This window comes from Dermacentor silvarum, chromosome 7 (genome assembly GCF_013339745.2).
Source record: "Dermacentor silvarum isolate Dsil-2018 chromosome 7, BIME_Dsil_1.4, whole genome shotgun sequence".
Classification (NCBI taxonomy): domain Eukaryota; kingdom Metazoa; phylum Arthropoda; class Arachnida; order Ixodida; family Ixodidae; genus Dermacentor; species Dermacentor silvarum.
In genome coordinates this window covers 11,195,349-11,211,355 of record NC_051160.1, presented here as the reverse complement: position 1 = coordinate 11,211,355, position 16,007 = coordinate 11,195,349, and the positions used below count along the sequence as shown (strand labels likewise).

Below are 16,007 nucleotides of genomic sequence, written 5' to 3'. Positions count from 1 at the left end.
AGACGGCAAATAAAGGTGTGTATAAATGTCTTGCAGGTTGCATCCTATATGCGAAAATGTTACACATGGTAACACCGTGTGTAACATTTTCGTGGCATTTGTAACGCCAAGGCACGATGACATGACAACAAAAGAATGGTGACAATGTCATTAAGGCAATAAAATGACGACGATGCAATCGCAACGACGGCATGTTAGTGTTGGACCTCATGTGCATCACCTGCCGCCGCGCGGTGTTTGTTACTGCCTGGTACTGACCAATCGGACCTCCGTAATTCTCGCAAATCCACATTTTTCGGAGACGTCATCAAAATGTCATCACGTCCTTGAGCGTGACCTTCCTCTGACCTTGGCTCCGACTGGGCAAAGAAATACTTCGCATTTAAAATTAAACTTGAGATGAAAGTCAGTTTACAACAAAAAACCGGAGAGTTGCTCGCTTGAACACGCAATAAATTTGTCATTGCATTCAATTATCTTGTCGGATACCGTCCTAAAGCATTTATCGCAGCAGGGCTGGTTCGGTTCCCTCTCCATAATGCCCACTCTGTGGAGACGCTGCGCAATAAACGCTCGTACAGTGAGCTCTATAGATGCACGTCAAGATAACCCCAGGTGGTCGACATTAATTTATATCTCTTCTTCATGGCTACACTTTTTTTTTTCAATTAATAAACGTCTTTCTATCTCTCATGGTTACACTACTATCGCATGCTTGTTGCTTTGGGTAAATAAACAGAACACTTCATCTTACTAGACGCACGTCAGCCGTAAATAATCTAGAACAATGTTGCTTGAATGAAAATATAGCCATAGACGAGCAGCCCTTCATTTTGCTCATTCATCTGCCTTCGACAGATATGTGCTGTCTGTGCATCATTGCCCGCATACACTCAGAACAATTAGAGAGCTTGCCTACTTCCGTTTTTGAGAGTTTCCGAACGACACTTTTTAAAAAATACACCTATTGTGCATTGCTTATACTGCTCTCCAGTGATAATCGTCAATATTGCGTACACTTCCTTTATTTAACACTCTGCGATCGCTACACACTGTAAAAATGTTAACACACACTTAAGGAGCCGGTTTGTGACGTAACTAACACACTTACCCTCAAGTCCTCAAAATAATAAAACATGTACGCGACAGCCAGCTTGAGGTCTGAAAAGGCGTAGATGAAAACTGAAGGAATTCTGACTATATATGTATACATCCGAATATCTGACACGATAGTTTGTCAGTTAATAATAAACTATTAAGGTCATTTTATCTTGTTGTCATGTCGTCTGTCGCAGCTACCTTTTCTCGAGACAAGATAAATCCCAAATGGTGTACAAATATTTTATAGTATATACTCATTGGACAGGCCTACAGTTTGTTTGCGCCGATGATAACTTTTTTTTTTCACAAATAGAGGTCAATACGAACCAAGTACTTACTCTTGCAAAAGGAGTTTTATCGAATAGACGATACAGCATGAATTTTCCGTCTTTACATATTTTTATACTCATTCTTCAAGAGACCATACGCTCTTGAAATCCGTCGAACGTTTACGGTCTCAGGAGATACGCATCCCGCATTCGAATTGTCCGCCCGTCGATCGTCGCTCAACATCTCCCTTCGCGACAGTGTTACGATTCGTGAAGAGTTCTGAAGATGTCGAAGTTTTCGGCGCGGCTGGAGGCCCTTCGACGAGACAGTCTGCCGCTGCTGACGCTGCGTGCAGGTGTCGCGACGGTCGCGACGGCAGACGGCGGCAACCTCGACAGGGTCGAGCTGCCCAGACTGCTCGACAGGAATGCTTCGCGCGCTGCCGCCGTCGCCGGGTCGGTCGGGCAGTTCAGAAGCTTCCAGATGAGCGACAGCGGCGTGGCCACAAACATGCCAAACACCAGCCGGAAGATGGCGACCCACGCCGGCTCACCGTTCACACCGCCAGGGAGCAGAGCTACCGCCCCACTCTCACCCTGTGCCGCAGATCTGCGGGACACGGAACGCGGATTCAATGGTCAGTTTCAAAGTTGTAATGGTGTTACAGAAAAGAATACAAAAAGTCACCGATTAGAACTATTTTATTTAAAAGCGTTTCTGATTAATGTTGACAAGTGCTACCCAAGCGAAAGTCATTGCACAATCTCACGCACTGAAGTAGAAATCAGTGTTAGCGAAACATTTCACACAACTCCAACCGATGCTATAGTAGGATACAACTAAAGAAAAACCGTTGGCAACAAAAGCACACCGCCCGCGCGGGGTTGTGTTACTCCGCCAGCCAATCACAGAAGCAAACAAAATCGTCGTCATGCGACCTTTTAAAAATGGCGTCGTACTTGATACGACTGTACTTGTCGTACTTGTACGTTCCACTATTACAGACGAGTGAAAACGCACAAAATTAAGCGCTTATAATTTTACTTTTGTGGTTACCGCCTCACTTAGGTAACAGGGAAAGTTTGAAGTGCGAACTATTTGCAGCCTCGAGGAGGAACAGTGACAGGCGGGTATGAGGGCGTGGGCGGGGCATCACTGCAGCCTTAAGTTGTATCCGACTATAGATAGCTAGCTACCCACGATATCTAGTATCGATTGGATTTGCGCAAAGTATTGACAGATGGGGCAACGTGTCCATGAAATTCGAGCAATGGCGTGCGTGACGCGAGCGTGTGTGTGACAAGATGACGACCGCATGCCGATGATAGCCTGACGACGGCAGGATAAAGGCAAAGAATGATTCGACCCTTAGATGCTTCATTATCTACGAGAGCGAGTAGGCGATGGTACCTGTAGATGGACCGATGCCGAAGGCGGGGCACTAAACTGGCCGAGCCTGGAGGCGATGTGATGTCAGATAGATTGAGGATAGGTACACATATTCCCGAAAGTGAATGATCGAGCAATCCAACTAGAGTCGATTATTTTACGATACGTTCTGCAATTTTATTAACATTGAACATCGAAGTGAACTAGCTCGTCTGGCTCTTTTAATGTGTTTTCTGGAGCCTTGCATTGGTTCCGTTTACCATGACTGACGCTTTTCAATATTTTCGTCTGTCGCCACACCTCGGTGTTTATTTGTCCCTATTTGTTTGGGAGATCAGTAGCGACACTGAAAATTCTAGCTACTGTAGAACGGAAGGGTTGCTAGAGAAGTAGTAGAACTTATTGACCAACTTCTCAGTTACCTTTCCTTACAGCACCAGCGCTCCACTTCATACAAATATCGCACCAACTAGCCCAGCCATTCACAATTCTCTCGTGATGTACGTGTTGGTAGGACAGGATGCATATTGTACAGTACGAAAATCTTACGCTCCATATCGTGGTTGCGTAATGCCACGATGCTGGCATCTGATTCCTCTACGTTTTGTTCATGTTCGGAGAAGCCGCTCGCGATAGGGCGAGAAATCGGCGTTGCTAGTTACCGCTTGTCTCGTCAATAACGTAATAGTGTTGCGTTTCATTAGAGGCTAATAATTCGAAAGCACGCAAGGCCCAGCGTCGCGTGTCTCCTAGCTCACGAGCACCGTACCTCCCACTCCAGTGCTGCGCCGCTTCGAACCCACAATTATTACAAAGCATAGCCACCGAGATTGGAGGACACGCACGTAGGCAATCTCGGAGGCCATGTGCACAGAGTATCGCACCTGGGCAACACAAGGAGCGCCGCCGACGGCGCCAGATGCAGCTGCTCAAGGGTCTTGCGGTACTCCTCGTGCGAGAACTCGCGCAGCGGGTTGGTGCGTGCCATGGTGAACGGGAAGCAGGAGGGAAGCACCGTGGCCAGCAGCTCCTCTGTGAACCAACGCACTTCGTCCAGGTATGCTGACGCCGGAAACGACTTGATCACCGAGCTGCCATTCGGCAGGTTGAGTGTGATGCTCGCCTTGTCAGCTCCGCCGGTGCCGCCGCAGCCACGAACTACCGTTGGCGTGAAGCTCGCCGACTTGCGAGCGTTGCCGCCACCGGAGGCCTGCGACGTGTCGCCGCTCGGCGATCGACCCCCGCTGTTGCCTCCCAGGTGGCTCGACGACGGCCGGCTCCGGGCCCGGTTGCGGACGTTTGTACCCGAGAGCGAGACACGATGCGTGGCTTTGGTACTCACAAGGGCCTCGACGGCGCTCGCCTTTTCGTCGTCGACGCCGTCTTCCTTCTGGTCGCTCATGGTGACGTGAACGTGCTGCTTGCTCGGCGACGACGCAGAGGGCGCTGCAGGCGTTGTCGCTACCGATGATCGGCATTCCTGAGCTGCTGTTGCTTGTACCTTGGGGCAGAAACACCGATCTTCAGAGAAGTTATAGCGTAGCCGAGTTGTACTAGCTTAACAAGAAAAAGAGAGAAAAACGTTTATAAAAAGAATTCACTGAGGATTACGATACTCCCTAATGCGAAATTTGAGCGCCGCTCTAAACGTGTTTTCATTTCGCGATATACTGGCTTGCACGGACAGTCTGTGTCGTGCGGCACGTTGCAAACGGAGCGAAGTGTGACGCGACTGCCTCACTAATCTGGAGACCGCGAGAGCCAGCGCGTGGGTGACGCGTGGGCGCGATTCACAGCAGCCACCGCCAACACACCTGCCAGACTACGCGTGATACTCTGGCGTCACCTCGTAGCCATCGTCGCCGCACTACGCATTTCTTCTCACACTTTCGCCATACCCTCCTCCGCTTTCCACTTCATGGTTCCGCTGCCCCTCCTCTCTGCTTTACTCCTCGCGCCTTCCATCCCCCGCTGCCACGGAGCAAGGAACCTTCCTCCGTGCCCGCTGCGCTCCGCGTTCGCTTTCATCTGTCGCTGTGCTCGTTCACTCGGTTACGCCGCCGACGCTCGCCGCAGGAACGGGCGCCTAAGAGCTGCGCTCTAAAATATAAATAAAAGGCAACCCATGTGGTGATTCCCGTGATGTACCTGGATTAGGTTGGTTCGCTCCTCAACAGTTATGGCATCAAGCTTTCGTTTATGGCTTTTCAGTGGGCAGGGGTCCCACCGACAGTGGTCATGGAATAATTCAATCGTTTAACGTAGCGACTGAGCTCTGTAGCTTAACGAGATATATCACCGAATGACAGAGACTTCAAGTGATCGAACAAGAGATGCCTCATGCTGGAACCAACGTTTCGACACGAGGACTTGTCCGACGAAGACGAGCCTTGTCTCCAGCCCTTGTAGAACCACTCTTAATAAGCACGTAGAAGTAAATGAGCAGCACAAGCCCGCCTAGCACAAACATTAACGCTGACCCCGACTCAAGTCATCCGACCATACATCCGGCCTTTTCACCATCGTGAACGTCTCCACGTCTAATTAAAGTGTGAATGAATCCCACAACCGGCCTTTGTGGTAGCCCCTTTTTTATGATTCAGGTAAAGAAGTAAGGTTAAGCGGTGGAACAGACGGAAGTGCAGCCAACCATGCCCGGACACGTACATCTTTTATACAGGGTGTCCCAACTATCATGCACCAAGATTTAAAGATATGCAAATGCTACGCAGCTGGACAGAACCAAGGTAATGTTTGCCGTCGCTTGGAGGTACTCGGGTTATTTTTTTTTGCATTCAGCCTAATTACATAATTATTCGCAATTAATAATTCAACTTAAACATTATAGTTAGATGAAAAGTGGCAATGAGAAAATTGTAGAGCAACATGAAAAAATTTCGATGCAGCTTTATGTTGCTCAATACGTGCTGCATAAAAAGTATTTTTCCGAGCGTAAAAGAAGCCCGCGAATACACACAAGATTGCCGCGCGACTGGACGCTCGAGGCACTTTGGGTTTTGAAATGAATTTTACAACGTTTGGCAAAGGAATTTATGAAAAGAATGTTTGACATATGAATTTTACTGCTAGGTACAACAAGAAAGCTGCGTACATGAGCTCGACACATGGGGAGCGTACCTTTTCTTTGAAGACATCCATATGTGATACGTATAGTGTCCCATTTGATTAAATATGTACTTCCTTTTTCCTTGGCTACATTGAATGTCCCAAATTCATGACCGGAAGCTTTATGGGGTTAAGAACACTGCAGCCGCGACGCGGATAAAAGGGTCTATACGGCTGGTTTAAACGTATCATTACGCTGTCGATAAATATACAGCTTACTTGAGCAGCGTTTGTGAAACTGTTGGCGCGTGGATCTCTCCTCGAGAAGGATTCCAGACAAAAGGGAAAGAAAGACGTTGGCAAGGAGCGTCACGTGACAAAACTGAAGCTAACCAAAGTCGACCCAGCACGTGATAACGATGCCGTAGGTTTTAGTGCCTCCCACCGCTGCGCCTAGCGCGCGTTCTTCCGACGAGACAAAGGGCGCAAAAGCAACGTGCGAATTACACACCCAACGTTGCTACGAATATATAGTTTTGCGTCTCGATAACTGTCTTTGCCTAGGTACTACGGAGTAACGACACGCTTTGCTCCTCCCGTTTAAACAGCGCTTAAACTTCCGTCCAAACGGGATCATAGCGGCCGACACCCAGTCCGTAATAAATGCGTTTTCTTTTTTTTTTTTTTGCCGTCCGTGGTTGAAGCGTGTCAGAGGGGCGCACGTAAACATCAGGTTTGCCGCTTCGCAGTGCGCCTTCGACGCCCTGCCAGTGCCAGGGTCGTCGGCGACGGCAGGCGATCTTTACAGCACGTGCCACATGAATCCGCCCTGCGAATTCTCCGCCAAGCTATGAGCATGAACTTCGCTATAAGTTAACCTGCAAATTGATATGTAACAATAAAACAAATTCGCAGCGACAACGCGTCATTATTCGTTGGTCATTGAGATCCACCTACAACTGTGCGCCGTGTCGCTCCGCTCCCCTACGCAGCAGCGCTCCGCGTCAGGCCTGGTGGTGAAGCAGAGGAAAAAGAATATGTACTGTAGAAGTAAGAGAGAAAGTATACAATAAGGTTACATTACTTCTAAGAAAAAAGAAAGTCTGTCGAACACGCAAGTCGAACCGAGCTTCTCGCAGTCATGAGCGCTACCCTTTAGCGTGGCGCCACAAAACAAGAACGGAGAGCTAGCGTATTCCTGTCGCGTAGCGCAGCACGGCTATAGGTACAAACGGAGCAAAGCGCATCTTCCTCCGTAGTACCCAGAGAAAGCCAGATTTCGAGAAAAGTCCCCAGGTCTCCACGTCATCTAAAAACTAATGCAACACCCGGCCTTTGTAATACTCTTATTTTATGCTATAGGTAAAAAGGTAACGTTAAAAGGTAGAAATACGGAAGTGCGCATCTTATATTAAACAAAGGTGGATGATGCTCTGTAGAGTGAAAGGAAGAAATACATCGGCGGGTCACGTAATGTGGTCAAGGCAGCTTTCGTTGCTGACATCGCCAAACTAACCTTGGCAACGTTAGTGCGCGACTGACCGCCGATGCTCAGAGATACGGTGGGACCTTCCATGTCGTTCAGCGTGCGACACAAGTTGTTCAGCGACTCCTCGAGAACCCCCGCCCGGTAGAGAAGGGTGCGCCTGGACGCCGTGCGCGCCATCTCGTCCATCCAATCGGCCTCGGGTCCGAACGCAGCTGCCGAGGGAGTCCTACGAGCCGCCAACTCGTCGTCTACGGTCTCGTCGTCACCGTCGCTATTCACGAGGCGCTCGTAGGGCGGGCTCCTGGCCGCCATCGTTCTCTGTTCTCTCGGTCGCGAATGCGACGGCGGCGCCCTCTTCGTCGTCGCGGCAACGCTGTCATCGCTGGTGGGGTGCGTGGGACCGAAGACCAGCGCGTCATCTAGCTGGGAGTAGCTGGCCGTAAGGAACTCCTTGCTTTTTGTGGGGCTCGAGGGCCTCCGCGCGCCCTTCCGCGACTGAAGAGGGTTCCGATTCTGAGCCACTGTGGCTTGCGGTGTCTGCTGCTGCTGCGGTGACAGCGGATGTGGAAGCGGAAGCGGCGTAGGTGCCACTTCGCACGCGGGCTTCTTCGCGGAGGATTTGTGGAACGTCTCTTTTGCGGTTTTCTGAACTTCCGGTTGAGTCGGAGCGTCTGCGGGGAGAGGAAGAGGCGATTGCGGTGGCGGTGGGGTGGGCTGCGGAGAAGTGAGGCAAGAGTCGATGACGCCGGTCTCTTCCTCGGTGATGGTGTCGATGCCCCGTCGCGTGCGAACGACGGAGACGTCCTGTTCGAGCGACGCTGCCAGAATTGGCGGCGGGGACGGCATCTGAACGTACGTTCGCGGCGACCCGTTCTCTGGAGATTTCGCCCAGGTGTCGTTTGCTGGCGACTTGGACGGCGAAGCGCTCTTGGACCTCTTCGCTTTCTTCTCAACCAGGGCGGCCTTCGCGTCCTGAGAGGCGTTGGAGGCGGCTGATTCGAACTGCTTAATCTTCTGGGCTAGTTGGCTGAGGCCCGTGTTCTGCTCTCTAGTCGAAGAACCGAGCACTGCAGCTGCCTTAGCGGTCGTCTTCTTCAACGTCGCCGCGACTTTCTTCGAGTCTCCCGCGTTGTCCTTCGTTGGGAATTCGCGATGCTTCTTGCGTTTTTCGGAGCCTTGCTTGGCTTGCTGATCTGGGCTGCTGGACTGCTGCGCGTCCGAATTACGCGGCTGCTTCTGGGAACGTGCGCTTGACGAAGCCCTTCGCTTTTTCGGCAAAAGGTCCTTGTCTCCCACCTGTTCGAGCGCGGCTTCTTGCAACGGCGTGATGGCTTCGGGAGCGTCGCCCACATTTCCCTGTAGGCTCTCCAACTGGCACGGCCTCTTGAAAGCGTCCGCATGTTGCCTCTGCCGCTCCCCCTTCGCGTGAACCTCAACATTCTTAGTCGGAGGCGACGCCTCTGATTTGGTCGACTGCTGATGCTTCTTGGACTTTGGCTTCTGAGATGACTCTGCGAGCCTCCGCACGTCCGCAAACGCCTTGGTTGTCTCGGCGGCCGACATTTCCAAAGACTTGCAGTCGGAGTGCTCGTATTGCAAGCTACCCAAGACCTTGTCGGCAAACTCCTGCGCAAGCACGGCGAACTTAATAAGCAATGCGGGGCCCTCTGCGGCGTCGCACAATACCGAATCGACGTCGTCGGACCCTACGAGCGGCACATCGCTGACGGCGACGCTGGCGTGGTGCTCGACCTCACTTGCGCGAACGGCTTCGGCCGCTGGCGGCGGTGGCGGAGGAGGCGGCGGCTGTGGTGGCATAGTTGCATTAATCTTGTCCTTGCCCTTGCGAGAATTCTTGTGCGATCCCGGGCGTGACTGCTCGTTCGAACCGTTTTTAGCGTCCTCGGCAACACCGGCCAGCTCCCTTGCATCATCGTTCGAGGCAGGCTTCTCTTTGTTCTCAATGTCGACGGACGCGCCACCCGTGGCTGCCTCCTCAACTCCGGAGAGCGGATTCGCACGGCGTTCTTCGGGGGGCATTCCCAGGTCTTTCTTTTCCCTGCCGTCTCCCATCAACGACGCCAGGTCTCCAGCCAGGTCGCCGTGGACCTGGGCCGTGGCGATTGTGGCGGGCGGAACTAACGTGGCCTCTTCCATCGCTGCGAGTTTCTGGAGCAGGCTGTTGTACGACCGCTTGTCGTCCATGTTAATCTGCGTGGACTGTTCGGCGAGTACCACGATGCTGGTCTGCACGTTGGCCTCTTGTCTATTGTGCTTCTTCTTGGAGCGTCGCTCTCCGCCCTTGCTGCGTTTTTTGGCGACACCTTCGGCTGGCGGTTGCAGGGAGAGTGCACCGGCGCCTTCAGCCGCCGATACTGCGACTGGGAGGCGCGCCGACGACGACTGGCGGTTCGAGCGCACCATGCGGTCGATGGACACGTTCGCTTCGCTCGCGTTGCGCATGTCCGAGTCGACCTTCTTGATGTTGGACGAGGCCATGAGCGTCGCGAGTCGGTCGCTGAGCGACACCGGGTCGGTGAAGCCCACGATGGATGCCTCGAGGTTTCCGCGCGAGCTGATGAAGAACGTGGACGGGATAGCGGTCACCGGGTAGACGAGTGTGAACTGGCGGCAGGCGCTGCTGTTGGCCCGGAGCCGTATGGGAACGCAGCCCATGACGTCGATCAGCTTGTTCACCTCGGAGTCATCGAAGGTGGAGCGCATGTTCCGCGAGGCCATGTCATCGCCCTCGACGAACACCAGGAGCAGGACGCGTCGGCTGTGGGCCTCGGCGATGGCCTGAAGCATGTTGCCGTTGAACCACTTCATGATGATTTCGGTTGGAAAGGAGCGGGCCCTGCCTAGCTGCGCGAATTTCGGCGGGACCTAATTTTGTCGAATCGTGGAGACGCGTCCGCTGTCCACGGCCGGCTCTTCAACAGTCAAGGGATTTTTGCTCGGCCCAGCCCGGGTCAAGGCATGATGGCCGGTTGTTGTTGATGATGATGATGTAGTTCCGCTTTTACGGCTCGCACCCACTACGGGGATTATACCAAAAATCGGGTGGTAAGAAGAAATAACACTTTATTGCATGACGACTCGTACGCGAGTAGTCCCCGCTTGTGAAGGCGGCGCTGACCGGTGGCGGATTGGCAACGGGCGCAATCGCCTCCTGAGTGTGGCGGACGCGGCGCACCGGGAGGAGCCACAGAGTCTGGCGCAAGTCTGTGTGGCGCGGCCCAGTTCGTCCAGGTGTTAGGTATGAACCGGGATATGTCCTGTGTGATAATGTGGGGTGCTGTGTCCTAGCGCTGTGTCCTGTTTTTTCTTCACTCTGTCCCCGTCTGTGCGCGCTGTTACCACCTCAAGGTGAGGATAGGGCGCGTGAACATTCCTAGTACATGAGTACCGCATCAGGATGCAGCCCACAGACCTGACAGATGGGATCTCCTAGTCTACGCTCAATGCGATGAATGATTGCATTAGGGAGAGCGAGGGTCTGTGATTGTCGGATGACATAGTGCACAATAGGAGAAACGCCAGTTTGGTGTCGTGTACTTTGGTTTCCCTCTATTGTGTGGCTCGTAACCACCATGGGGGATTAGCCAAAAATTGGATGAATTAGGGAAGTATTTAGCCGAAATTAAAAAGAAACGCTACTAGATTAAATGAGGAGTAAAACAAGATAAATATTTAAGCAATTGGCAAGGAAATCGCCCTTGTTCACTTATAAACTTCCCAACAGCTGTACCGACATCCTTATGAGAATGTGCTAGGAAGCAAGCTCCCACAGACAGAATATAGGGAATGGCAAGGTTCAATTCAAGGCAGTGAAAGTGTCCTTCTAAAATAGTTTTTAAAATGATACAATACGGCGGCATAAGAAGTGGTGTATCGTCTTATCACCACAATATGAGCAGAAGCGGGTGGGTGCCAGACGAGATCTATGTAGATGGAAATGTAGATGTAGATCCTCGGGAAATACTGGCACCTATGCAGATAATGTAGATGTAGATCTAGATGTAGATCCTTGGGATATATTGGCACATACCCACTCACGGGGATTGGCCAAGAGTCCGGCACATTCTACATATGTGCTAAGTGAATAAATAATAGTTCAAGGTATACGTACGGCCGTTTCGTTTTCTTTCACCGATGGCGCATACCCACACCAACAGTCGTTCTTCTTCTTTCGGGGGTTTTACATGCTAAAACCAGTTCTAATTATGAGGCACGCCGTAGTGGAGGGCTACGGATTAATTTTTACCACCTGGAGTTCTTCAACGTGCACTACCACGCAAGCACACAGGCGTTTTTGCGTTTCACCTCCATCAAAATGCGGCCGCCATTTTTTTTTTTTGAACACCAAGAACAGCGTGCACGTGATGCAAGCTACTGGAACAATGCTGTATTTCGATTAGCAGCGCATCGCGTCCACCAACTTTGCCGGCTGGACGCCCCTTCGCCGAAAATCGATCGTCACTGAAAAATCTTCATTCACGACAGCGTTACGATTCGCGTAACGCGTCGCGCGTTTGTATCATGTTCATGGCACGGTCCTACAAGCCAATTGAGGCTTAGACCGGCCTGTTTGTGTTGCTCTGTATTTTTTGGTGAATAAACATTATTATTATTATTATTATTATTATTATTATTATTATTATTATTATTATTATTATTATTATTATTATTATTATTTTGTTGCGTCACTTTTTGAATTTTTAAATCTATAATTTATTGAAGGATAAATGAATAAATCATAGAAAAATGGTAAAATATTAATAAGGCTATCTCTTTGTGTCACATAGAAAATTATAAATGGCTCGGCAATATAGGCTGAGCTGCAGAAAAGCTTTGTCTCGTTTCTTTAACCTTAGGAAAGAATAATTTTCATGCACATAAGAGCCAGCCCGAGCCACTGCGGTCCAGTTCCTAGCATTTCTGGAAACTGGCCTTTTGCGTGGACTTACCGGCCCACATGAATAAGCTCAATGTGAAACTCCAAGGAGAGGCACACCTTATTCATGCCTTGTAGATAGACACGTACAAACGGCTTCAGGGCAATACAATTTTTTTTCAGAAGCAGGTTAGTAATCGATAGTGGGAGCTCTTTTGCTGCTGCTCAACTATTAGGGAAGATACAATTAAGGCATTTCCTTTCCCTAGTTGTTACAAGAAACCTCGGCGATCTGCACACGCAATTTGTGGGAGGTTGTCTGGCATTGATGCCAAGGAGGAGCAACTAACGTTCCAAAATCTATTTAGCTGCGATGTGGATTTACTGCCAGCTTCCTTTCAATTAGAAGTAATTGGACTGCAGTAAAACAACGTCTTCAAGAACAAGTGCAAGGAAGAATATCTAAGCAATTTTTTAGAAATTACTGGGTTCCGAACAGTTTCCCAACTTAAAGCAATTTGCCCGTGCCGGGTATATGTCAGTTTTTGACCCTACCTACTTTGTAAGCTAACCTACAGAATAAAATATTTGGCAGAACCCATCTCACGATGACTGTGGATGGTAAAGCGTTTAGCATTGAATCAATATAGCCACACAACGTATTGCCACCGTCGGAAAGAGTTAATAACTTATGTACGAGTCGTGTACTGCAGCGGGACTCCTCTTTCGTGCTTCCACAAGAACACTCGGCGCCCTCTAGCGGCACCGTCGCGAAGCCTGTGCATGGCCTCCGAAATGCACGGCACGCCGGTGCGTGCGAACGCTGAGAAGTGTTCTCTCGCTTGCCGCCCACTCAGTAGCACGTACTCAGTGACCCAAGTTGGCTACAGGTTCATTGAAGAGCGACAGATGTCCAGTGCATTTCTGGTGCAGCCTGCTAAAGCGTCGGGCTGCTGTCCTCGAGGAACTCGTGTGACGTGGGTTCGATTCCGCCCAGCATCGGATAAATTTAAGGCGGGAAACAGGTTCGTTGAAAAGCATGTGCTAATGTGTGCATAGGTACGCACGCATTAGCACGTACTCAGTGATTCAAGGTGATCCGACGGTTGGCCTCGAACGCTGTTCCCTCAGCACAGCAGCCTGGTGTTGTAACCATTCGACCACAAACAACACAGTGACCCAGGTTGGCGGGAGAACACATAGATAGCCCCCGGAAAGTCCGTGAAGTACCCTAAGGATCATTAACGCAATAATAATATTGAGAAAAAATATACACCCTTGGTATATATCGGTACTTTAGAAAACCGTTTGACTGCATAAAACATGTCCTCCTTTTGCGGAAACTTCCTATATGGTATTTGTGGCACGCCGTGCACGTTGATTAAAATTATCCAACTTGTAGATTACGATGTACAGCAACAAAAATAGCACGACCAAGAACACAAATAATTAAGTATGATGGCCCGCGGAGATTTATTTTCAGGCCAGTTATATTTCTACTTTACATCAATAATAATCATCATCAGCCTATATTTTATGCCCACTGAAGGACGAAGACCTCTCCCTGCGATCTCCAATTACCCCTGTCTTGCGCTAGCGTATTCCAACTTGCGCCTGCAAATTTCCCAACTTCATCACCCCATCTGGTTTTCTGCCGACCTCGACTGCGCTTCCCTTCTCTTGGTATCCATTCTGTAACCCTAATGGTCCACCGGTTATCCGTCCTACGCATTACATGGCCTGCCCAGCTCCATTTCTTCCGCTTAATGTCAACTAGAATATCGGCTATCCCCGTTTGTCCTCTGATCCACACATTTCATGCTGTACCAGTATGTTTTTTACGCAGATGACAACATACTTTTGCCTATATTGACATTCCTGAACTGCATAAGGACGCTAATATATGGTTGGAGAAAGTACAAATGGTTAATAGCAAACAAACTTCAATTCAGCACTAGTAAATGAAAGCGCCTGTGGCTTAAACCTAAATGAGTTATCTGCACTTTAAGTTAACTCTATGCTTTCAGAAGAACGCTGCTATTAAAAATTCTACCAGATTTTTAAACATTTTATTCAAGGGACATCATTCATGGTGACATCACATGGATTACATTAGAAGAGATATATCCAGATATGTCGGCCTTTCAAATAGTTTGAGATATTATCTTCCATCAACTGCTAAATTTATTGTGCAGCCATGCATCAAAGCCTAACATACACCTTGTTAGTATGGTCAATAACGAAGGAAACAAACGTTCTATTATTACTTTCCTTACAGGAACATGCAGTAGGCGTCATTAGTAACATTCAGCTGCATGACAACGCAATCCCGTATTTCAAAAGCTAGAAGATATTACCACTAAAGCAGCTATATAAGCACAGAATATCCTTTAAAATTCTACCCCAGTACCCTACAAGCAAGACTCAGTTTCAAAACAACACAATAAAGACACTGCCCACGAACTAATAAGCCCCTTATATATAATTAAAGTCTAGATTACGCGCTAATTTGAGTGCTCAATTACTGTCCTCTGAAGTACCGCACCCGGCCCTTAAACCAGTGTACTATATACGTAATCCTCGATTTATCAGAAACTGTTTCACCAATGAGACGTAAACAATAATCTAAAGAAGTTGTTCTTGTGGAATAGTCACATTGTTTAAAAATAAAGTCAGTGGTTTCTTTTTTATATCTGTTTCTATTCTAAAAATCTTACCGAGTATTTTGTATTGAAACTAAACTGCATTTTGTATTATTCTCGTACCACGTTCCCTATTTTCAGTGCTTACTACTATTTCCAGTCTATAACATTCTTCCACTAGCCTTGTGTCACTGACTAACTGCATAATTCACAAATCTACAAATGCCATCATGTTGGTAAGATTTCCCCAATATGTTCAACGTCTGTTATTTTGTACGTTTTGCTGCCTACTTGTGTTGAGAATCTGCTGTTGCTATGGTCCACTTAGGCAATTTTAAAGCATTGCCAGGTCTCCTAAGACAGTTTTATAACATTGTTCTCACTAATAATAAAATTAATTATTGAAAAAAAAGCCTCTGGAATAGAGCAAGATTTCGATTTGCCGCGCCTCGCGTCCGCCGACTTTGCCGGCTGGCCACTCCGACACCGAAAAGTGGCCCCGCTTCGATCATCACTAAATATCTTCAATCACGACAGCGTTACGATTCTTGAACAGTTCAGAAGATGTCAAAGCTATCGGTGTCGCTGGAGGCCCTGCGACGACACAGCCTGCCGCTGCTGACGCTGCGCAAAGGTGTCGCAACGGTCGCGACGGCAGACGGCGATAGTGCAGACAGAGTCGAGCTGCCCAGACTGCCCGAGAGGAAGGCTTCGCGCGCTGCCACCCCCGCCGGGTCAGTCGGGCAGTTCAGCAGCTTCCAGATGAGCGACAGCGGCGTGGCCACAAACATGCCAAACACCAGCCGGAAGATGGCGACCCACACCGGCTCGCCGATCATGCCGCTAGAGATTAGAGCAGGTGCCCCGCTCTCACCCTGTGCCGCAGACCTGAGGGACACGGGGAGCGGATTCAAGGGTCAGTTTAAACCTTGTAACATGCTACAGAAGAAAATTACGCAGAAACTCCACTGGAGTTGTCTAAGTATGCGTAAGGATGGTGCCACTTGCTTATTTCCATGTATACGACGCAACGTATATATGCTGTTTACCGCGATTGACGAAGCAGTGGACGGTTCCTTAAGCCCGTTTCGCATGGTGCGATTTTGTCTGCGAATTCGCACGTGCGAATTCGCAGCTGCGGAAAATAGGCCGC

At 49.5% G+C, this 16,007-nt stretch overlaps 1 protein-coding gene across 1 annotated transcript in view; it reads right to left on the bottom strand.

Annotated features, from left to right (window-relative positions):
* Window positions 1-1,490: 1,490 nt before the first annotated feature.
* LOC125946826 (nucleolar protein dao-5-like) overlaps window positions 1,491-16,007 on the bottom strand; it is a 57,182-nt gene continuing 42,665 nt past the window's right edge. The window contains exons 3-4 of the mRNA XM_049670911.1: window positions 3,645-4,261; window positions 1,491-1,980 (exon numbers count right to left, since the gene is read on the bottom strand). Of these exons, the coding sequence (XP_049526868.1) occupies window positions 1,632-1,980; window positions 3,645-4,261 (966 nt within the window). The 3' untranslated portion in view covers window positions 1,491-1,631. The remainder of the gene's footprint in view (window positions 1,981-3,644; window positions 4,262-16,007) is intronic.